The 24,051-nt window shown below is 37.6% G+C and overlaps 1 protein-coding gene across 1 annotated transcript in view; it reads right to left on the bottom strand.

The window, feature by feature from the left end:
• Positions 1-19,503, bottom strand: part of LOC103708491 (zinc finger CCCH domain-containing protein 19-like) — a 29,978-nt gene extending 10,475 nt beyond the window's left edge. The window contains exons 1-8 of the mRNA XM_008793432.4: positions 18,768-19,503; positions 18,590-18,669; positions 14,822-15,009; positions 8,857-9,778; positions 8,562-8,689; positions 5,495-5,554; positions 5,352-5,402; positions 5,146-5,216 (exon numbers count right to left, since the gene is read on the bottom strand). Coding sequence (XP_008791654.2) covers positions 5,146-5,216; positions 5,352-5,402; positions 5,495-5,554; positions 8,562-8,689; positions 8,857-9,778; positions 14,822-15,009; positions 18,590-18,669; positions 18,768-19,234 — 1,967 coding nt within the window. The 5' untranslated portion in view covers positions 19,235-19,503. The remainder of the gene's footprint in view (positions 1-5,145; positions 5,217-5,351; positions 5,403-5,494; positions 5,555-8,561; positions 8,690-8,856; positions 9,779-14,821; positions 15,010-18,589; positions 18,670-18,767) is intronic.
• Positions 19,504-24,051: the final 4,548 nt, after the last annotated feature.

The raw sequence follows: 24,051 nt of genomic DNA, 5'->3' as shown, positions 1-24,051 counted from the left end.
TAACTTCGTAAAATGGTTCCCAAGATGCTAAGGAGCTGGAAAACTTTGTTAGCAAGGAGGTGAAGACATAACCAACAGTCATATCCCTAATGGGCGATGTTATACTACGAGGCGGCAAAGAAGCATTGCTTTAAATAGAGGCCTCCACATCATTGAGACACAAACTGCTCAGAAAATTTGAAATGCATAGGCTTTTCTATAAAAGCAAGGACTTTCTCGCCGAGAAAAGATCCAAAAGGATAAGGTACAAGGCTTGACCATGAAATACAACACTTGCCAAGCATGCCACACAAGGTTCGCCATCTCGGTGCCAGACCTTGTACCAGTACCATCCTATTACAATGTTGGTATGTGGTACGATACGAGACGGCGAGTCGGACAAAGTATCTATACAGTATGAGACAGCGTACCAGTTCGGTACCAATATGGTACGGTACACCCGATACATTATAGTATTAACCGGTACGGCAAACCTTGGTGCCACGTGTGTTTGAAATCATGGTATGATAAAAGTCAGTAAGCTCCTAGGACCTACTTGTTTGCCTGCTATTAGGCAGGCTGCAATCGAATTCAAGCATCTAAAATGACTATTTGGATGCCTGCAGTTGCAACTATAGACTGCATTTGTATTGCAAAAAATGGCCAAAATCCTAAAATTGAAAATGCATGCAAAATTGTCTATTATTCCAATTACAAGTTATAACTGGAAGTGGCCTTTCAGAGAATTCTTTACCACTTTCCAATCATTGAAATTTAATTTTATATAAATTCATATTAAATATATTAATTAGTTTAATAAATATATTATAAAATATAAATTTACTATTGTATATATACATCATTATTATTATATCAAATATATTTTCTAACATTATATTAATAGTATAAATATTATTATTACAATGGAAATATACTTCATTAAATATTATTGTATCATAATGATTCTTATTATAATCTTTATAAAACATTATAATAATAGTCATCACTATATCATAATACCTATTATATAATAATTAATAGTTATAGTAAATCATAAATATACATCTATAATTATAAAATATATCTAATTTGACAATATCAAACTATTTTATAGTGATATAATTATTATACTAACTATTGACATAATAATTCACTGACAACTTTATAATATTATTGTATTTTATATTATAATTATAAAAATAATATGATCCTTATTATACTATAACAAGAATAGTTAATAGTTTACCTTTTACAAGGGGGTAACCTTAGCAGATCATTTGCAAGGTTACCATATCTCTTTCAGCATCAAACAACCAAACAAATGTAGTTGCTTTTACAGCGTTCAATTAAAAAACCCCAGACAAAAACAATTTTTGCAACTACAATTCCAATTGCAACCTGTGTTTGAACTTCGAAATGTATGCACCTAAATGGCCCCTTAATAATGGCCTAACCATAGGAGTAAAAGAGTCGTAATATTGAGAAAACTAAGGATATCTTCTTACATTTGCAAGCATTGAGAAGCTTCTAGATTTTGAGAGATTAAAGGCGCAAGTTATAGCCTACATATGATATGAGAAGTTTGTGGATGATAGCATGGATTGTTGTATTGCTTGATATAGGGCATACCGTACCGGATGAAAACCAGTATAAAACTCAAGTCTAAGTCAGTACAGATCTTATACCGCCCCGTACTGTCTTGTACCGAGGCATACCAAGGTATGTATTGACCCATACCAAGATGTACTGGATAAAATGTGAGAAAAATGGTTGGAGAGCCGTTTTGGATCTTTGATATTTATATTCGATATAATTACAATTGATCCAAATAATCAAACAACCACCATTGGAACATTTGTATTTATATGCATCAGGATCCCGATTCATGGATCTCTCAGTTCGAGAAATAAGAGGTTCAGATGAATACTATACCAGTGCGGTACTTGGTACCAAGATCCTTGGACGATAATGACATGCATGGCTGATTATTGGAGAACACACGTCATGTTGCAAGGGTAATGGCTGCAAGTTAACTCCATTTTAGTAGCACTTTGTTCTCGCACTTGTTATAACATTGCTACCAGATGCAAAACTTGGTTGACCTTTAGAACAGATGGAAGTACAAGTAGAATAAGATGAAAACCGATGTTCTAATTAACTTAAATGGCTCAAGGAGATCAAGCCTGCAGCAAGATCCCTAAGATCTAGTGTCCCTTTAGGTGGACATCAATTAAGTAACTAATAAAGAGTTTAATAAATCTGAGTGGAAAATAATATTGTATTAATAGAGGCTAAAAGAGTTAGCATCTCGTACTTGCATAGGATAGGGGTAAGACAGATAGTGCGTCATGATCAATTAAGGGCATACATAAGAAAGTTTGCATGCACATGGGGACATGAAATGGAAATGCTAACTCTCTTTCCCATAGTCTTCCTAACAGGTGTTTTCTTTAAATAGGCCGAGGCTATCAAGTCCAATACCCTTAAGTGGTATTCTATATGACTTTAGGTGCATCAAGAATGATCGCAAAATGTTGGATAATTTTAAAACACAAAGCTAAGACTCCGACAACAACATTGCAGGAAATCATAGCCCTTGCACATGATGAGTTCAAGGCAAGCACAATGTAACCACAGGTATTTTCAAATCAGGAATTATGCCAAAGTCATACTCAACAGGCTAGAGGAAAGAGATTTCTTGGACATACAAACAAGTATCACCATGTATTGTGGAGTGATTGATTATAACCCTATTTGATTTTGATGAGCTCAAAGCAATTGAGTATATCTGATGTTATACTAATGAATTCAATCTAGTGTTTCAGCCAAATATTTGTGAATTTATGCTTAAGTGTCTCTAGCTTTGGTTCAATACATTTTGGCTAAGTTTGGAACTAAGTTTGAACCAAAGTCTGAAGCTCGAGTCGACTTCGGAAGATTACGAGTCGACTCCAAGTGTTTCAGAAGTTCTGGCACATGCTCGTGTCGACTCCGGTACACTACGAGTCGACTCCGACTGAGAACTGACAAAAAGACAGAAAGTTGATTTTCAGACCCTGTCAGCGAGTCGACTCCAGAAGGGTTCGAGTCGACTCCGATGGTTTCCAAGTCGACTTTCGATGTTTCCGAGTCGACTCCAAAGGGTAACAAAAGAAAGACAGAACAATGTATTTCAGACCCTGCAACCGAGTCGACTCCAGAAGGTTACGAGTCGACTCTTAGTTAAGTACGAGTCGACTCTCAGAGGAAAGCAAGACTAGAAGACAGAGAACCAACTTCGGACTCTGAGAGCCGAGTCGACTCCAACAAGGTGCGAGTCGACTCCGAGGCAGTTCAAGCCAAAACACAGAGGATCAGTTTTCGGACTCTGAGAGCCGAGTCAACTTCAACAAGGTGCGAGTCGACTCCGAGGCAGTTCAAGCCAAAACACAGAGGATCAGTTTTCGGATTCTAAGAGCCGAGTCGACTCCAACAAAGTGCGAGTCGACTCCGAGGCAGTTCAACTCAAAACACATAGAAACAGTTTTCGGACTCTGAGAGCCGAGTCGACTCCAAGATGATCCGAGTCGACTCGAGAAAGAAATGCAGAAAAACAGATCTCTGGAACCCTGATAACGAGTCGTCTCCAGAGGGCCGAGTCATCTCCGGACATTGGCGAGTCGACTCCAGGGTTGGCCGAGTCGACTCCAGAACGGGACAGCACTTTAATTCAAATTCTGACCAGTGGGCGAGTCGTCTCCAGTAAAGCACGAGTCGACTCCAGCAACAGCCGAGTCGACTCCAGATCGAGCGAGTCGACTCCGATCCCAACGGATACACTATCAGGAGTTGCAGATTGTGCAGAACGGCCATAAAGTGGTGTCTAACGGCTAGTTTTCAAAGTGGACTGCTTAAATAGCTAGAGTGAACAGCAGTAGACAAAAAGGGGAGCTATTCCATTCAAACAAAAAGGGATTTCCACCTACCAAAGGCTCTCAAGAGTAAATACAAGAGAAAGAAGGAAAGCGCATTGAACTTCATCCAACAAACGTTTCCTTCGCATTCAAGGCTCTCCTCTGACATCAGATCTTCAGTGCATTCAAAGAGGAGACTCAGAGTTCGAGAAGCCCCTACTTCCTCTTCCAAAATCTGTTTGAGGACTTCTAACTCTACATTATTTATATTGTTCATATTTGGTTTTTAAGAAGCTTTCCCTGTACTCTTTACAAACTGTTTTCTTGTTACTTGATTCAATCAGGGGATTGAATCAAGGTTGTTGAGGTTTGTTGGTGAGCCGAAGTTAAAACCAACGGTGTAAGGGTTCGATTGTGATCCCGAAAAAACAATCGGATGGTTCTAGTCGGTGAGCCTGTAAAAACCGACCGAGTTCGTTGTGATCTCGTGAAAACAACAAGTTGGGTTGTGAACTTGTAAAACAATCGGCTGTAATCCTAGGGATTATAGTGAACTCCCAAGTGAAGCTTGGGAAGTGGACGTAGGAGCAAGGGTTAGCTCCGAACCACTATAAAACCTCTTGTGTTTGTAATTGGTTTATTGTCTCTTCCATCTTCTCCACTCACTACAACTAGTAATCTAATTAATCTGCCTGCAATAATTTTAATTAGTTACTCATTAAGTTTTAAATTTCCAATTATTACTTAAAAGTTAAAACCCAATTCACCCCCCCCCCCCCTCTTGGGTTGTCTTCTTGGGCAACAATGACATACAAGATATCAAAGGTTCTCCCCAGTGCAAAGAGCTAAGGTGAAGCTTCAAACAAGACAATGCTGTTTTCATAAACAAAAGGCATTCAGAATATGTAGAATATCAGATTTATTCTTTTTGTGAATCTGATGCAATTAAAGTTTAGGGGTAATTAGGAAAAGTGCAAAAAGAATTCTAATACACGATATAAGAAGTCAGTCTTCAACATAGAACACATGGAGATAAATGGAGAATAAATGATTCAAAGAATAAAAAAATGTACTTAACTAGATGTGCATAACATAAAGTAAATTTAACTTGATATACCAATGCCAATTAAGCTGAAGACCACGTCTCTAACAGGAGAAAAAAAATTAAAATAATGCCAACCTAGAAAATAACATTTTATAGTTCCAGTGCAGTAAGCAAGCATCAAATTTCCTATTAAAAACTAAAACCATAGATTTTATATTGAAAGGATATTCCTTTCTACGACCTGTTTCACTTGCACGATCACGAAGGTGACCAAGACGCAACTTCTCACTTTCCAACCACTGAGAAAAAGGAACATAAGAAATGTGCATTCTAAAGTAAGGAAAGAATTATCATTTGTGAAAGAACATATAATCGAAACCTCAAAATGATAGGCAACAATTGTATAATACTTAGTCTACTGGATAAGTACTCACATCATCAACTCTCACAGCTTGAAGAACCCTAGCTTTCTTCTGGACATCTCCCTAAAGAAATTCAAATGAAAGACATTATCAGATAGGACAATGAAGAACAAGATCACGCTGAACAACAGAATTTGAAATTCATATAGTATTACCACTGTTAGCCGACTAATCAAACCACATTTTATGCTCTGCCTTAAGCGTTTGCACTCCTCCTACAAATATAACATTGATAAGTCAAAAGAAAAAACAAAAGGAGACTTAGATAAAACATGATTACTAGAAAGCAGATGATACCAAATGTAATATATCCCTTTTTTGTTTCTTTCAAGCAAGACAGAGAAGGGAAGGATTTTCCAATACAAGGGGAATCTTGGAAGCCAAAGTTTGGAAAACTTAGTTTTGGTTGGGCCCACCATGTTTTAATTTCATAATTTTGGTCCTAGTTTCAGAGTTTCAGTGTAAAAGAGATCTGAAAAATCAAATAAAAATTAGGAAAAACAAAACCATCAGAAAACATATATCACAAAATTTTAGAATGTTTTGTATCTGTTTGGAATCACTGGATGTATGATATGGCTTTAGAATTTCAGGATAAAAGTCTTAAAATTATGATAAAACTTATAATCATGCTACAATCCAAAGAATAAAATCTAATATCTAACTGCAAAAATATTTAAAAAAGTAAAATGAACAAGTACCATCACATCAAGCACCAAGCAACAACACACAAATTATAAAATTATAACTTAATATAAATTAATTCAGAAGTCACAGCCCTATGTCTACAAGAGGTGAGTTTACTTAAGTGGCATGCGTAAGTTAATTGATATCTTCTATTATTAACAGAGTACAAAACGCTTCTTTTTTATATACCAAAATATTTAGAGAGCAACGATAGCTTTGGAGTCTCGGCAACTGTCGTAAGTAAAAAAAGTATGAATCCAGATAGGTTACATATCAGAAGGACATTTACCTGGCATTAAATGGTTACTAATATGGTACTATCTTATATGTAATTTTTTTTAATATTTTTACAGCAAGCAGAGAAACCATTTGACATAGAAGCACCTCAACGACCATATGTATGTTCACTACAATCTGAGGGTGAGGCTGAAGTGCATTTCGGAGGAAGTGGAGCTCAAGTATACAGATTTGATCTATAATGCTTTCGTTGATGATGAGGATAATCCTATGATCAGTTGGCTTATAAGCCAACAGCAGAAGCCGAAGCTTAAGCGAGGATCGCCTCCGGCCAGTTTCGTAGCTGAGGCTAGGATCGATGCAGTGCAATGGGCTAAGCGCAATATTCCACACGTTCTTCCAGCTGATCAATCACAGCCATAGGGGAGCCAGTCACCACATGACTTCTTGCCCGAGACATCTTGTCAAAGATATAATCAAGAAATGCTTAGACGAGGCGACTACGCTATCCAGTTGACTCTATCAGAAGGGTGACATACATCCTCCCAGCATAGCCAGGCAGAGAGGGCCGTGAAAGGTAAGAAGGTAGTTGCCCAGCACACAAAAAAAAACGAAAGGTACATGCATCCCTAATGGAGAGTATTGAGGAGTCAATACACTCAGATTCAGAGACCAGGAGAGAGTGGATGACAGAAGACAACTATTTATGAGACACATGTGCAGGCTGGTCTTTGATTTATCGGTGAGTCCTAGTTTACGCATACTATATAGGATAGAGATAGGCTGGTCTAGTGGTCATGGATCTGCCGGCCAAAGAGAGAGTGGATGACAGAAGACAACTATTTATGAGACACATGTGCAGGCTGGTCTTTGATTTATCGGTGAGTCCTAGTTTACGCATACTATATAGGATAGAGACCACGGTGCACGATCTGGTAGAGCCCGCAAGAATACGAATGCATATAAAAGACGGGCTCCTCGAGGCTCAGGAGGACATGATATAGCTACAGATGATTTCGCATGCGAAGTAGGATCCATAAATGTATCAAGTTCCAAGTCGTATATTGGATCCTATTACCCGCAGCCACAGGCAACTTGTGACCCATATGGATGCAGTTATGAATATGATGCGTCTGAAGCATCTTTTGATGGCTACTATCCTAGACAATTCGGAGCATCTTACAATTCAGATTTTGCAGCCGGCATATCCGGATCAGCTCCTTTACAGCTATATTATCAGCCAAAGGATACTTCTCAAAGTCAGAGCTTCAGCAAGAGATCCAAGAGTGCTTATAACTTGGTGTGTGTTCCTTATGAGATGAAAGTACAAGAGTACAACGCCGCTTGGTTAGAGAGATGGGCTAATGTGCCTCCTGACTATACTGATGATTGGATATGCATCGCCACTCGATCCGATTTTAGATATCAATAGGTATTTATTGGACTTGAAATGTATGTAATTGATTGTATTATTTTTTAATTTTCACGTCACTACTTGATTTGAAGATATTTTATATTGTTTATTTTATTAATTGTATCGTTTTAAAGCAATAAGATGCATCATCTAGATTAAACCGAAATCATAGAAACATCAAAAAAATAGCAAATTAGATTTAAAATCATTGAAAAAATTCAAAAAGAGTGATTACCAATTAAATAATCTTGAAAACACCAAAAAAAACGGAGTGCGGGTTCGTGAACCGGCACGCTCTACCCCTACCGGTTCGGTACGATATCGAACCGTACCAGGCGCCGACCGGTATGGATTCTGGTACCGGTTCGGCAGACCTTACTCCAAATATGAGGGGGAAGAAACATATTTTTTCTTAATGCTAAGAAGTTAATGCTAAAATATGAAGTAGGGATTGGAATCTATAGATTTGATTGGTGATCAAAACGATGAGCTTGTGAAAGTTAATTCTATCATCAAAAGTTAGACCATCTTATCTCAATTATCCACTATACTTTATAGATTTTTCTTTTACATATATACATGAGCATAGGTATTTATGTATACATACATGTATGTATAACATATGCACATATATTTATCGGCATTCCTAGCCATATCATGCCCTACTTTTTCAATATTTGTCATATTAATGTATCCATCTCTTATTCTATCCATATCCTGTATCCATGTCCATGCTTCATGGCATTGGGGCAACTTCAAGCATGTAAAGGTTCCCATCATGAAATACAATGAAACCATTACGCTTGTATACTCATTTTCTTGGTTGTGTTGCCGGACAAGGTCAGACAGAAAGCAGAAACTACAGAGAGACAACAAATACCAACCTCAGTGAAGTCCTGATTTGAGATGACATCAATAGTTACAACCTCCATCTTGTCTAAATTTAATATCTGCAGTGCAATATCTGTTGTTTTCTTTCCAATTTTGTATTTTTCTGCAAACATTTGTGTCCCTGCACAGAAAAGATTGACAATTTGTCATCTTTAAACATTCTGAGCTCAATCTGCATGAATAAAAAGGATACATAACCATAACCATCAAGCCTTGTCCCAACTATTTATTCAGCTTTGTGAATCCTCATTTGCCAAGAATCCATACTTAACAGGAAAAAGAACTTACCAACAACTTGCACGAGGCGATACATGTCTTGCCGCTGACCTGTACCAGGAATCCTTATCCTTACAAAGGATCCAACAATTTTCTCATTGAAAGTGTCAGTATCATCAATCAAATCCTCCATCAAGTTGCGACGGAGGTAAATCAGATTGATGTTATGAACATCTATTGCTGCATAATCATCAAGATTGGTCTGCAGTTCTCTTCCTTCAATCTTTTTACGGCACTTCCTTCTCTTATCTAAACTCATTTTTGCTGTTGTATCACTGTATCCTTCAGCATCAACTTGACCAGAATCAGGATCTATAACTACTGCTTGATTGTCATCTGCATCTGCCTGTGATGCCTCTTTTATAAGAAAGTGTGATTCTAGAAGCTTTAACATTTCAAAATGCCCCACACGGGCCTTCCCAAATAAGTTCTGAAGCCGTGGATCACAAACAATTTGACTTTTTTTACGAGGATCACGAAGGTTATTTCGTTTTATATACTCGAGCAAAAGAGCCTGAACATCAAACTGCGTCAGAAAAGATTTATCACCATTTTTCATGTGTGCCACAAATTCTAAAAGCTCTTGCGAAGCCCACTCAGGATATTCAGGCATGGACATCGTTTCACCATCTACTTCTTTAGCTGAACTTTCATCATCAACAGTATTCCGAGAACGCTTTCTCACTTTTTTTCTGGAAGAAGTGCTGCCATCATGGTATCCTGAGGAGCTCTCAGAGCTATCTTCTTGGTCATCATTAGCATTATATAAATCATCAGAAGATTCCTCATTGTATGCAGAAACACCAGATCCTTTCCATGGATTTTTAGCATTTTTCAGCTCTTCTAATGTTAACACTAGTTTTCTTTTCTGATATAACCAATATTCCTTGAACAAATATTCCCAACTATTCCTATCATTAAAATCAACACCAACCTGTAACAAATACAAAAAAGCAAGACATGAAAAAAATAAACCATAGGGCTATTAAAATGCATGTTAGATTTATACCAAATTCATTCTGATTTAAGTGCAAATAAGTAAAAGATGGGGCAATTCACGATGTTTGTAAAGGGTTTAGCAACAATACAGACACATGGAATTTCAGAGTTACAAGCAATGGCATGATAAGAGTATAAAGAACATTAATAATAAAGCATTGGTTACAATACTCATCGCTGTTCTGTTAATAACTCACCACCACAAATCAATTCTACACTATCATTTTCAGAGACTGGAACTATTGCTTACTCAGAGAAATACACTTTTTAAAATGCTGGCACTGGAGTCTAGATATAGCAATTTTCGTTAGTAATACGTGATATAAATATATCATTTGGTTAGGCACTCAGGCCTATATGAGATATTGCTATTAAGAACCCCAAAATACAACAATAACCTCTCAAAGAAAGGGCCTTATCTCTGAAGTTGCAAGCACATGGACCTGCAAATATGAGTCACATGCACATCATATAACATGATCAGGTCACAAGTACAAGCATGAAGCGCCAGGGAACCATGATTCATTTATATCAAGTAGATGTGCAGGAAAAGTATGAGTTCCCAGACCAAACTGCAAACCAGTCCCCAAGGGTTTGCTGAAGAAAGCCTCCAAGTGAATGTCCTACGAATTTGGATTATTGTGAAAGTCTTGTCAAGTTCGATTCTTTCAGGCACTCTCAGTCTAATTATCCCGTTTCTCTTAAAGAGTTGCCTTGCTTTTATGAGCGAGTTTGTCTGCATGTTTGAACCGTTCCTTGAGTCCATTAGTTTGTTAGTTAGCAATCTAACAATAGTTTTATCAGGACAGCTCCTGGTAGGTCATGTTAGAAATTAAGGGCAGTTATTATAGTAGCTATTATTTAAATCTATACCGAAAATGTTTTTTTTTAATGAGAAAGTAGTATTAAATAGTCTTATGACCCCTTTTTCTTTTGCATAACTGTAGACAAGAAAAAGTGGAATCAAATTGTTAGATAGCAATCAGAAAACTTCTGGTTATTTCCAGTATTATCCCTTCTTCCCTTGCATGATGGTTTCCACGTACTTAGATCTAGGCTTTACTTGGCTCGAGGATGGACCCTATTATTTTGGTTTGCTTATCATTAAAATCTGATGGGAAAATCAGATCTACACTAGTTCTAGATCTCATGGTGGAAAGTTTTGCATCAAAAGACTATTACAACTGCAAGATTCTAATGGCAAAGCACAAGTTTGAGCAACCCCTTTAGCATTTAACAAACACAAATAATGATTATAAGCCTGACCTGGACCCCATCCATAGGCCCAACGGTTGGTTATGGGTCCAAAAATGGACGAATCAAAAAATTTGGGTCCAGGTCCAAGTCTTGTAAAAATGTATCCAACCCAAACCAGGCCCAACCTGGTCATATTATATGCTACAACATGGGATGGATTTTACGAACCAGGTCTGATCCAAATCTGGATTTGATCCAGTCCTGTTCCAAACTTAAGTTTCCCTTGTAGATAATATATAGTTCTATATATATCCATCACATTTCTCACAAAATCTATCAATTACACTTTAAACATGTCAGAGGTAAACTGTTTTAAGGGCATGATGGGAATTAAATTTACTAAATATTGCTACCTGCTTGGGATCAAACCCTGTCCAATATGTACCTGATCGAAACCTGGTGAGTGCTGGACAGTGTATGTTCTTAACATACCTAGGCTCGACCCATAGAACCAATGAATCTTATGAAAGCTTGACTATTCTGACCTAGACTAACTATATCCTTTAGGGCTCGTTTGGTTCGCGGGAAGTATTTTCCCTCCTAGGAATATGATTCTTGGGAATCAGATTCCTAGGAAGAGGATACCTAGGAAAGTACTTTTGACATGTTTGGTTAACCATGGGAAAGTGACTAATTTTCAAAGTGCTTATGTTTGGTTGACCATCCATTTTCCTAGGAAAGTTATGTATAATTCCTATTATGCCCTTAATAAAAATTAGGTCTTTAATGCCTCTTTAATGCTTCTTTAATGCTGAAGGGTCTTTTTGGGAAAAAAAAAAAGGAGTGATTCCCACCTCATGGGAAAGTAACTTTCCCATGTTTCTCATGGGAAAGACTTTCCCATGAAATGTGGGAATCATATTCCCAAGGGAATACAACTTTCCCATCTCTCTCCTTTGAAAACTCCAACCAAACAAGAGGCATTTCATTAATTTTCCGTTGACCACACTTTCCCCCCTCGTTTTCCTGCGAACCAAACGAGCCCTTAATGGGTACGGTTTCGGTTAAAAAATTTAGACCTGAACCCCTATTTGTCCAATGCTGGTTTGGGAGGACTCAAACCCAAACCAACCCAATAGCATACTTAATCATGAAATAGATGGGGGCTTTCTATGTGCTACAAGGTGGAGGAAGAATCTATAACCTTGGTTACTATAGGACAATGACAAAAGCATCTTTAGCTTCAATAGAGCTTGATGATATTATAATTAGATCTTAAGTCTTTTAGCTTTCTTTTTAACTCTTTTCAGCTTTCCTTTTGATCTTTTAAGCCCCCCAAGGACCCTACTATAATAAATAATCCTTAGTATGGCTTTTTTTTTTGCAATTGAATGAGTAGTATGGCTTTTTATGCAATTGAGCGAGTTACCACGTGGCAGCATTTTAGTTGTCCAAGGAGACACCATACCATTGGTTAATATTGAGTCTCATTCAATGGCTAGAGAACATTTTTTTGGAAAGCAAAGGACATGTAGAAGAAAAGGAAAGATTAGCTACTTATGGAAGGTAATCTACAATCAAAAATTCTCCAATCTAAGGTGATCTCCAATCAATGATCAACCAAATATGGAAGGATCTCGAGCCAAGGAAGGTCCCCAAGATTTGAGCAAAAATAGAATAATATTTAATCCAAAGATTCTATCAAATATGGGAGACAACGAAAGCGTTTCAATCAAGATAAATATGGAAAAAGAGGAGAGAGTCCACATGTACCAGGATCCACACAAAATTTATATTGCCCATCATTATTCCTTTATTTTGTTGTACCTTCCCCTTGTAGATGATAGGGAGATGCTACAAAAGCCAAACAATGGTGTAAGTTCTGATCACAGATAAACTAATAAGAGTTTCTTTCTTGCAAGTAGTGTGAGACCATTGATCCCCTCTTAGAACAAGACAGGCTCCCGTCTACCTCCCAACTTTTTCTCCACTTAAACTGAAACCACCATTTTGCCCTTACCCAACCAATCTTTCAAAACCTGAAGTCCATCACCAAGCCCCATTTCAGCATGCTGTCCAAAATTATAACCACATACAACACTACAATAAATGCTCACTTATCACCTCCAAATACTTTTTCCCATCATCCTACCTTAGATCCCTGCAATTCCACACCAAGATCAAGAACTACAAACCCATGTCCAGCCCCTAAATATGAGTGGATTATTTGGCTTTTGACCATGGCATGACATCAACATCAGTTCAAAGTGCAAGACACTACAGCAAATCAGCAACTCTGTCGATTCCATGGTAATATTATCTTGAACTAAGCACTCACTTGTCTTTCATGAACTAGTTTACTTTTCTACAAATGATGCATGCTCTCAGCAGGTTAACCTGATCATTTTTTTCTTCAATTGCATTGAAATCCTATTAACTATTTTCCATCCACACCTAAACCTGAAGTATGATTCCTCATATTCTTACTTATTAGTAAATCCTAGTGACCCTATTTGATGTGTCACACCACAATAAAAGATTGGACAGAGAAGATCCAACTGTTGCCGATCAAAATGAAAAGCACTTCAATAATCAACCATTGCAATTTGAAATTCCCATAAGACTTCAAGACCAAAGATCATGATTCACCTAAAACCAAAAATTAATTGGTTGCAACTGATGGTTAATTTGGGATCAATGGTCCAATATGGCTCCATCCAAAGGCCAATTGATTTTTAAATAAATAACTTAAGTAGAAAAGGTCCTTGACACCTCTTCCCTTTGCATCATGTTGTCTCAAAACCAAAACATCATGTTGTGTCACTAGAACTACTTATCTAGGAAGAATTGATGCATTGGCAAGAATCTCCAAAACATGTGGCCTCTTGTCTAGGAATGTAATTCTTCAAATTCATCTTAACTTTGCCAAGAGTGAGCTATTGGAAGTAATGTCATCTTCATTCATACAACACCAAGGCCGACTGGCATCTAAATCTTAATCACAATAGATCTGATGCCAGTGGTACTTTATGAATATGGACTATTTTGCTAGAATTGTTCAATTACATGCAATTAAGACATCCTTTTGGTTTACTCTGTCAAAATAAAGAATGCAGAATAATGGTTGCATCTCCAAACTTTAACAATTCCACTGGTCAAGAATATAAAAAATAACATGCCTAATGATTTGAAGTTCTACATGTACATACAACACTAGATTTCAAGTAGCACAACTTTTTGGAATCCATCTAAACTTGCTACATAAGAGACAACAAGTTTCAGTAGCCCTTTATCAAATATTATGCTCTTTCTTATTGGTCTGCACAACTGGGGGAAGTCCATTTCCCTCATATTGCCACCCAGAGCCTACCAAGCCACTCGCCAAGAAGGCATCTGGATGCCTTAAGGCATCTTAATAGCCTTTTTATCTGGACACCTTAAGGCATTTGGATGCCTTTGTCATGAGCATAAAAGTTTCAGGTGACAGAAGTGCAACAAAATAGTGAATATATCATATAAACCTGAGATGCAAGCAACCAATAAGGACAGAACTAGTAGGTTCCTGAGCTCATATTAAGAGGAAATCAAAAAGGAAAAAACATCAATCAATTATTCTCTCAAATTTATAGAGTACATCTTTGATCATGACTTGCCATTTGAAAGTTAAGTGTATAATTTCAGATGTATTCTCCTTTAAAAGAAACCAATAAATCCAAGTAACTATCAATTTTTCAGGAAGGAACATAGAATGTATCATGTATAAGTCAGATCGAGAACACACCTTATTCTCATTTCCATTCTCACTTGATTCTATCAACATTACAGTGCTATAGCAAGTCTCACAGAAGCCTTTGCTCCCTCTAACAGAAAAAAATTTAGCTTCTCGAATGCAAACTTTGCACAGAGAATAGGTACAGGTATAGCACATGTACTGAGCTGCCCTTTCACATATGCTACATATATGCCAACCTGAGATGCAAAGTAAAAACAACCAGATGTTGACGAAGATCCACGACACAATAAAACCATAGAAAAGTTCCAACGGCTTTATAAACCAAAATAGCTAGATATAGAGAATAACAGCAATGTCCTATTTTATTGACCCAATATTTTGCTATCAAGGACAATATTCCACAGGAAAAGAGAACAAGGGGGAATTTGCAAAACAAAGTACAAAAATAAACATTGATATATATTAAAGCAAAAGGGCAACCATAAGTTATGAGGATTATCAAGAGCACAAGTAAGAGCAACTGACTGATTAGAATCCTTAAATTACAATGCTTCTCTAACTACCCTCCTCGCAAATACTTGTAACATGTCTTTTCTGCCGTCTCCACTTTCTGACAGCAGTTATGCTGATAAAGTTTTCATGACAATCAGCTTTTCAAGATATTTTTCTTTTCCCTTTTTTTATTTTATAAACCCTTACTGTAGAGCAGCTGTTGAACCCTTACCATAGAGCAGCTGTATAAATTACCTCTTATAAAATTTACATCAAACAATATCAAATATAAAAATGTTAAGAGTATGCCATTTCCATAACAACTCCAAACCATTCCTCATGAAAGTTGAGCATCTAATGCTCAAATGAAAGTGTGGTTGCATGCGTTTTCTACCTTGATTTGTTTCTGATAATATACATCATGGATGAGCTAATCTATGTTATAAGAATGCACAAATATTTACAGTTTCAGCCAAAAGATATGATAAAAACCCACAAAGTTCGTAACTAGAAAATATAAAAATAAAGGAAACTAAATAGTCAAGAAAAGCGAATAACGTATCATTTCAAGTAATTTTGTTTGGTAACTTTAGGGTAAGAATTTTGTGATTCTATGCTAAAACAATAGATAAAATAAATAAAATCTTTAAAAATAAAAAAGGATGCAAAAAATATATTTCAAATTATTTCCAATATTTTTGTACTGTTTGATGATAATTTAACACAAAAAATGTCCATGAGATTTGAGCTCAAGAATAGGCAAATTGATAATGAATACCTAAAATAAATATCTTTATGATATGTTGTCACAAATCTCAATCCTTGGAAAAGCACTACCAAAAGTTATAGCCATGTATAAATTCTTCACTTATAGCCTGTTTGGCTAACGAAACCCCTAATTTATAACTCGTGAACAAAGGATGTGGATTTTTGAAATGAAAGGTTTAAGAGGTGAGGGTACCCACCAATTACAATTAGCGCTTTCATCCTATCACAGATCTTACAGATTCATTATCTTTCTAATCCTTTATCACAAATCTTACAAATCTTATTAAAACTCAGATCCCTTGAAAAAACATTATCAAAAGTTATAGTCTTGTATAAACTCTTCACTTATCGCCCGTTTGCCTACCATAGGTCCAAAACCCCTAATCTAAGGGGATAACACTAGAACAAAGAGTGTGGCATTTCCAAATGAATGGTCAGAGAGGTGAGGGAATCCACCAATCACAATAAAACCTTCGAGGATAGCATAAATCATCTTTTGTGTGGATTTTGTTATCCCTTACGAATAGGGATTAGCAGCCCGAGGGGCAATCCAATTTCTATATTTTCTTCATATCTATGATATTCCAATTGATAAGCTTTTTAATGTGGATGGTGAATACCAACATACAACCAAGCCATTAGACAAAGTGAATCAAGAAACATCATTGTGCAGTTTCCCTTTTTTTTTTCTTTTCCGTACTCCTCGATGAACCACCAGTATGCTCCATCATATCTACATATTGGACAATGCTCACTGAATATCCAACTTATTAGTTTGGGCGTAATAACCAAGCCTGGATTCAGCAACAATGTGAAAAGTCAACCCATTCAGCAGTACTACCATTTTGTGACACTTCAATGCATTTCGTCCCTTTGTACACCTTTCTTTCACGATCTTCAAATGTGCATGATTCAACAGTCTATCGCCATCAAGACATACTTTCATCATCAAGACATACTTTGAATCATGTTTTAGGCAAAACCTGTTTACAGGTCAAATACAAAATTAAATTGTGAATCTCTTGTGATTGATGATCTAGGCTTGCAACAAGATGAAATGGTTGTCAGATGTGAAATACATGTCATAGATTTAACCGAAAATCAGATATATCATGAGATGGCTGAGAACATTCAGGTATGAAATTGCTTCTTCATCAAGAATATGTCTGAAGGATATCATACAATACATAACCAATAAATATGATTACCAAGATTGCCCCTGTTAGCAAGTTCAAGTACTTCTTGGACTTGATTGACATTTGAAGTAGTCATATGGTGTCCCTACAAAGCTTTTTGGATAAGACGATAAAGGCGCATCTGTGGGGCTTACAAGCCTAGGGTGGAGATTTGCTGCAGTGGTGTCTTGTACTTGGATATCAGCAAAGAGAATGGCCTCTCCATGAGCCATCATCATAGTGGCTAGAGCTTAATTAGATCTTGTACTTCATCCTATGTGTGTTTGACACTTCGGATTTAGTGTATCTTCTTTGAATTTTGGAGTTTTGAGTAGCAGCAAGCTACGATTTGTAAGAGATCTTGTAACTTCAAGAAATCAACCATCTATAATACATATTATGGTAAAGCTTCCTCTGTTGTCCCCACCGATGGTCATATCCCTAGTGCCAAACCACATGTATATTTTTTTCCCTTTCTCTTTTTAGCATGTGATTTGTTTTCTATGGTCATTTTTTATTGCCCATAGAACCCTATATTTGGAATTTCGCCACAATAGTTATAAATTCATTGGCATAGTCATATGAAATTTGATTTTTGTCTCTTAATTCCATTGCAAAAGAGGGTGACTCTGCATTCTTGCACAACCGTAACATCAACTACCACCTATTCATTAATGGACTCCTAAAGCTTGGCTTGCTTTTACATTTGTTTGATGTTCCAAGAAAATTGGATGTAAAGAGAGTAATGTTGGCATGGAATTTGCTAATTTGTTCTATGTTCCAAGAAAATTGGATGTAAAGAGAGTACTGTTGGCATGGAAGTTGCTAATCAGATGCTATCTTGCCAATATACAGAAGTTATTCCTACTCCAGGTTGAGGAAACTGTAGATGCAACCTGAATTAAGCTAAAGCATCAATCCTTAGAACAAATGCATGGAAGGTACTTTAGTACCCTCTCAATTCCTTGAATTGCTTCATTTATTTTCTTTGCTGTATCACGCTCTGGAGCAATGTATTTATCTGAGCAACCTTTATAAAAGAAACAAAGTGATCAAACCATCGAGTCAAGAAGGTACATGGTCCGGATAAATGCCATTGGTCAAACAAAACCGAAATTTTGCTATCACAGAAATGAACCCGCTAAACCGACACAGCAATGTAAGATTGCTGAGTCTGCTGAACTTAATACCATGCACAGTCATGAATCATATGCTCCATTTTTTTTTTCTTATTTTCAACACCATGAACATGTACAATACTACGTAACCATCTAATCGCCAACTGAAATGGCCCATTCCAAAATCCAACTCCACATTAAAGAGTCAGCATACTCGTGTAATTGTGAATAAACAAATAACGAGAACAATATGGTAAACTTACCACAATTCCACCGTCCCCTCGTGCGAAAGAAGGCATCATCCCTGTTGACACATGCCGGGTGATACACCTTTGAACAACCCCTAGAACAAAAAACATCGTTTGAACCAGAAGATCTTCTGACAACAAAACCATCATCGAAACCCTAGAAACGACACACCGAGAGACAAAACCTACTCACCTACGATCACAGACCACAAGATTACCCCCATCGAAGCATATGAAGCACACTTCCTCCTCCTCCTTCCTCTTCGCCGGCGGCGCCCTTCCGCCGCCCTGGGCCTTAGGCGGTCGGCCGCGCTTCCGCTTGCCGATGCCCTGGCTCGCGGCCTCAGCCGCGGGGTCCGCAATTTCCACGCCCATCTTAACGGCCTCCTCTCCCGCGGTAGCATCTCCAGGAGCAGCCGGCTCGAAGGCAGAAGCCTCCTCCTCGTCTCCGGTCAGGGGAGACGGGCGGACGGAGGGAGAGAACAGAAGCTGCGAGTCGTCCACCTCGGTTGCTCCAATCGCCTGTGCTCCCCCCTCCCCCTCATCCTCCCAGCGGGGGAAGGTGGCCTCCTCGTTCTCCGGTGGCGGCGGGGGCGGCTGCTCCTCCCCGATCGGGAAGAGGGTACGAACGTCCAGGAGCTCGTCTTCTCCGCCGTCCATGGATCGAGACCTAGGGTTTAGACAACACCTTGGCGTTCGCCCTTCGCTATAGGAGAGGATGTGCGGGGGGCTTTGTTCTTTGGTTGCGAAGGCACTCCGTCGGCGAGAAGAGGAAGCGAGTTCTGATGTGCGATGGGATTTTAATGAGTTTTTTAATGGCTTTTTCCTTTTGGCGGTGGCTTCGGGAAAGGACTTGGGGAAGTTGAGGGCGGTCGCTTCCTGTGAGTGAGAATGACGCCCAACGCCACACGAGCGCCGTGAGTGGGGCGGTTTGGGGAATTTATATGTCTGGATCTGGGGTAGAATTCAAGGTTCAGACACCGAAACTTTGCTTTCCCTTTCTTTACAGTGTTCGGATTGGGAGTGTTTGGGAGGGAAATAGATGGCTAAAATTGGCTAAAATCGGATAATGCCATATGTTGCTGGAAAATAGACGCTGACCGCGGGCCGAGAAGGAAGAGCTTCTGCTACAGTACAGTGGTGGATGGCTATCTCCGACAGACTTGCAAAAAATCTTTGGCGGGGGGATTCGACGAAAGCCCTCCGATGCTTAAGTCAGATAGGGACTTTGGAGATATTTTAATGGAGAGATGTTTTCTGGCCTCGGAAGAAGATGATCTCCCTAGAGTCCTCCTATTTTATAGGAGGGGATGTAGTGGTTACACGCAATCGGATGTGATTGCGCAAATATTGATTTAAATGAGTTACCTTAGATGGCGCGAGATTTCGAGCTAGTTGGCGATCGGTTGAGATTGCGTGGATTCAAATATTGACAGCCGTTGTGACGGAGATTACGGGATTTGATCCCGAATATAGAGAATTTGATGGTCCTTTCTTTAGGGGGACCGGCTTGGCTATTGGTGGAGTCAGAGTCGGTTCGAGGTCAATCGGACTTTGTTTAGCCGAGATCACACGTGCCGAGGTCGTTCCTGCCGAGGTCATGCCTACTGAGGTCATGCTTGTCGAGGTCATGCTCGTCGAGGCCGTGCTTGCCGTCAGATTCATGTGCTTTAATTGCATTTTGTGGGATGGTCCACTTTTCCCCCTATCACCATATATTGCCGCTTTAGGAATGGGGAACGGGGAGTTGGCTACTAAACATGATTTCAGTTGATAACATTTTAGTACAATGGTGGTTATTATAATTAAGATTAGAATAACAAAAGTTATGATATTGATAGTTTCAGTTTCTTTTTATGATGTTAACTATGCATAGGCAATAAATCTGACTGCTATTTTAATGTAATGGTTGCAGTATGATGAGAATAACCATGGTTATTTGATCTTATTAATAAAATATTTTTCAGATTAAAAAATAAAAATCCATCCTGGCTTTTAAAAATAGTTTTGTTTTTGTTTTAATTAAATTATTCATTATTGATTTATTGTTTTCTAATATTTTCAGTTATTATCGCGTATGGTGATTGTCATGGCATCCATTCTTTTATTTAAAAATAAAATATGCTTAGGTTGAGCTAGAAGTTGCAATAATCATTTCTATCGTAATGTGAGATAACATATTCATAGAAGTTTTGTTACATGGAGATATTATCAATGCTAAAAGCCAGGTTATAATAGTAATGGCTACTTTTGCTATGCAAAAACATGGTCAGGTATCATATGGCAATTTTATACAAGCATATGCATCTCTATGTATGATGATTTATTGTGACATGATATATGATGATCTTAATGATTGTTATCTTGTTTCGTAGCTTAAGTTCAAATATGGTATATTATTATTACCATATTGGAATTGTGAACAATCGAAAGGCCAGGTGACATATCAAGAATGATGAATAATCAGTAGGTAAAATCATTGAGGGTTGGTGCCGATGTTGTGGATTCGGGGCTTCAAGCTCTGCCCCGATCATGATTAATGATATCAATAGGTTTTCACATGTCTTGTTCGTCTTCTTTTTTTAAAAAAAATATTATGGTCATAATAATGCATTGGTATTGAGCACGTGCAATGTACATGACTTTGTAAAGAGCGGAAAAGTCAAGGATTACCCCTTGGAAAAGAGGAACCATGGGATGAAATATTAAATTCCAATGCTTGCAAAAGAGTCCAACGAAATACTTAGGGCTCGTTTGGTTCACGGGAAAAGAAGGGGGGAAAGTGTGGTCAACGAAAAAGTAATAAAATGCCTCTTGTTTGGTTGGAGTTTTCAAAAGAGAGAGATGAGAAAGTTGTATTCCCATGGGAATATGATTCCCACATTTCATGAAAAAGTCTTTTCCATAAAAAATATGAGAAAGTTACTTTCCATGAGGCGGGAATCAAGCCATTTTTATTTTTTTCCAAAAAGACCCTTCAGCATTAAAGAAGCATTAAAGAGGCATTAAAGACCTAATTTTTATTAAGAGTATAATAGGAATTATACATAACTTTCCCAGGAAAGTGGATGGCCAACTAAACATAAGCACTTTGGAAATTTGTCACTTTCCCATGGTCAACAAAATATGTCAAAAGTACTTTCCTAGGCATTCTCTTCCTAGGAATTTATTTTTCAGGAATTATATTTTTAGGAGGGAAAATGCTTCCCGCGAACCAAACGAGCCCTTAAGAGAATGCATGTTAGGCTATCATACCAAGAAAATATTAAAACAGTAGAGTACATAATTGGGGTGGAGTCGAAATGGAAGAGTTCTTGTTATAATAGTAGAGAAATAAAAATGATGAAATAATATTGAAAAAAAAGGATTTTTTAAATTTTATTTTAAAAGAAAGATCTACTACTGTAGCATCAAGGGAGACAAGTTAAGTTCCATGCACTCCCTTCTTTGTGATATGGGACCTTAGTTACTCTCCATAATGGCGGCACATTTATTTTTCACGTAGAGAGAACCAAGTGACTAACTAACTAGTTAGTAGAGAAGGGTTGTGCTGTCAACAATGAATGAAATGGTTGCTTTCTATTGGCTTTGGTAATACTGACATATCCTTAACCTAAACTCATATCAAGTCAAGGCTTCTTAAATCAAACATGTCCTCTATAGACATCTTTATTGGACCTATCACAAGTTGCGTCTTTCTATTCCTTGCATGCCATCTCAATTTGACCCAAACCATATTGACCTAACCCACCTAAGATAACCTATCTCGAGTCTTCATATTTCTAAGTGCAATCACCTAGTTTGAGACCCAATCAAGTTGTCTTGAGTCAATAATAAAAGAAAAAAAAAAAAGGAAAGAAAGGAAGAAAAAAAGAAAAATCCACTCGAAATGTTTAACTTGTGCATGATCGCTTAAAATCTATTTTAATAGTTTGATCGGTAATCAACGTCCAATAAATGCAACCAAATCAAGTTGGGCGAAGGTACCAACACGCTCTAAAGTTGGGGGGTAGGGTTTAAATGTGACCCACGTCCTGCCTAAAAATGTTTCAATTGAGTCAGTTTGAGAAGAAGAAAACTAAGCCTTAGCCCGTTAGGTTTATAGGTTAGGTTCTAATATGCGAAGACCCATACCCTATCCAACACCCATCAAGTTTAACTCATGTAGTATTAAGTCTCAAGCAAGACACATTATTGGAATCTTTGATCCCTTGATTCCCTTAATAATTAGTTAATAATGACATAGTTTTAGAGCAGTGTAAGGTAAAAGCATACATTACAGGTGAGGTAAATTTTCAACCCCAGGTTTTAGGTTAAATTTGTAAGAATAGATCCCATTTCAAAATTTGTTATGAGTTAAGGAGACCTTAACTTGGCAGAGACCCTCGTCTCAGAAAGTTTCATAGGTTTATTGTGGATACCTATTTGACTTGTAGATTTATTCGGATTTGAACTGGATTCATATATGACGTAGGTTTGGTTCATATTGGAGGGTCTTGGTGACAACCATAAAAATCTCCCAGTGTTAACCATGTCCAGACAAGGTCCTATCATGGCTAGGTTAGGTCAATTTCTACAATCTTGCTAGTAGGACTATAAATAGGTTGGATCAGATGAACATGTGGTTCATCTTAATCCCACTTAGTTTCGATTTTGGATCTTCATTTTGGACACAGACCTATCATCATTAACCAAGTTAGGTACAGTCAAACCCACGAACAAGATCTTAGACCTATTTTTAGATCCCTTCGGTATATCAAATCGAGTCAAGGCCAATCATGACCCAAAACCACTCCAAAATATTCGAGTTCGGGTTAGGACCAGACCAGGTCAAGTATGCAATCCTAGCCAAGCATTTATCTCTCATTTTTTACAATTAAAGTATAATAATTGATAATCACATATTAAATTACTAAAAATCTTAATAAAACTAAACAAATGTTAGATCAAACGTGAATTTCCATCCAAATATGTTCTTAAGTTGATCAAATTAAACTATTATTCCTAAGATACAAGCTAAAATTTTCAAAGAATAAATAAATAGTTATATACCCGAGGACATGGTGTATTAATTTGCATCTTCGTTGAATTTTCCTATAACATTCTCGACAAAAAAAAAGAAGCATATTTCTAAAAAATGAATGCTTAAAATATAATCAAACAAGAGTAGGCGAGATGGAAGAGGGTTATTAGGATGGACAGAGAGGAACTAGTTTAGACGAGAGTCTATCTTTATTGAGAAATATAGTTAGGGGTAAGGAGAAGGGGGTTTTATATGGTTTGAGATTTTGGGCATATACAAAAGAGGTCGGGTTAGATTTGGATCGAAATTATAAATCCTAGACCTTACCCCGTTTTCCAATCAGACCTAATTTTTGATCGATTCATGAATCTACAAATGCAGATTAGGTTGGGTCTAATTGCGTCGGGATCGGGTCAGGCCATGGGTTTACCAAGCCCCTCTGCAGCCTACCAGT

This window comes from Phoenix dactylifera, chromosome 2 (genome assembly GCF_009389715.1).
Source record: "Phoenix dactylifera cultivar Barhee BC4 chromosome 2, palm_55x_up_171113_PBpolish2nd_filt_p, whole genome shotgun sequence".
Lineage (NCBI taxonomy): Eukaryota > Viridiplantae > Streptophyta > Magnoliopsida > Arecales > Arecaceae > Phoenix > Phoenix dactylifera.
Note: the sequence above shows the minus strand (reverse complement) of the source record. Positions and strands in the feature narration are given on the sequence as shown.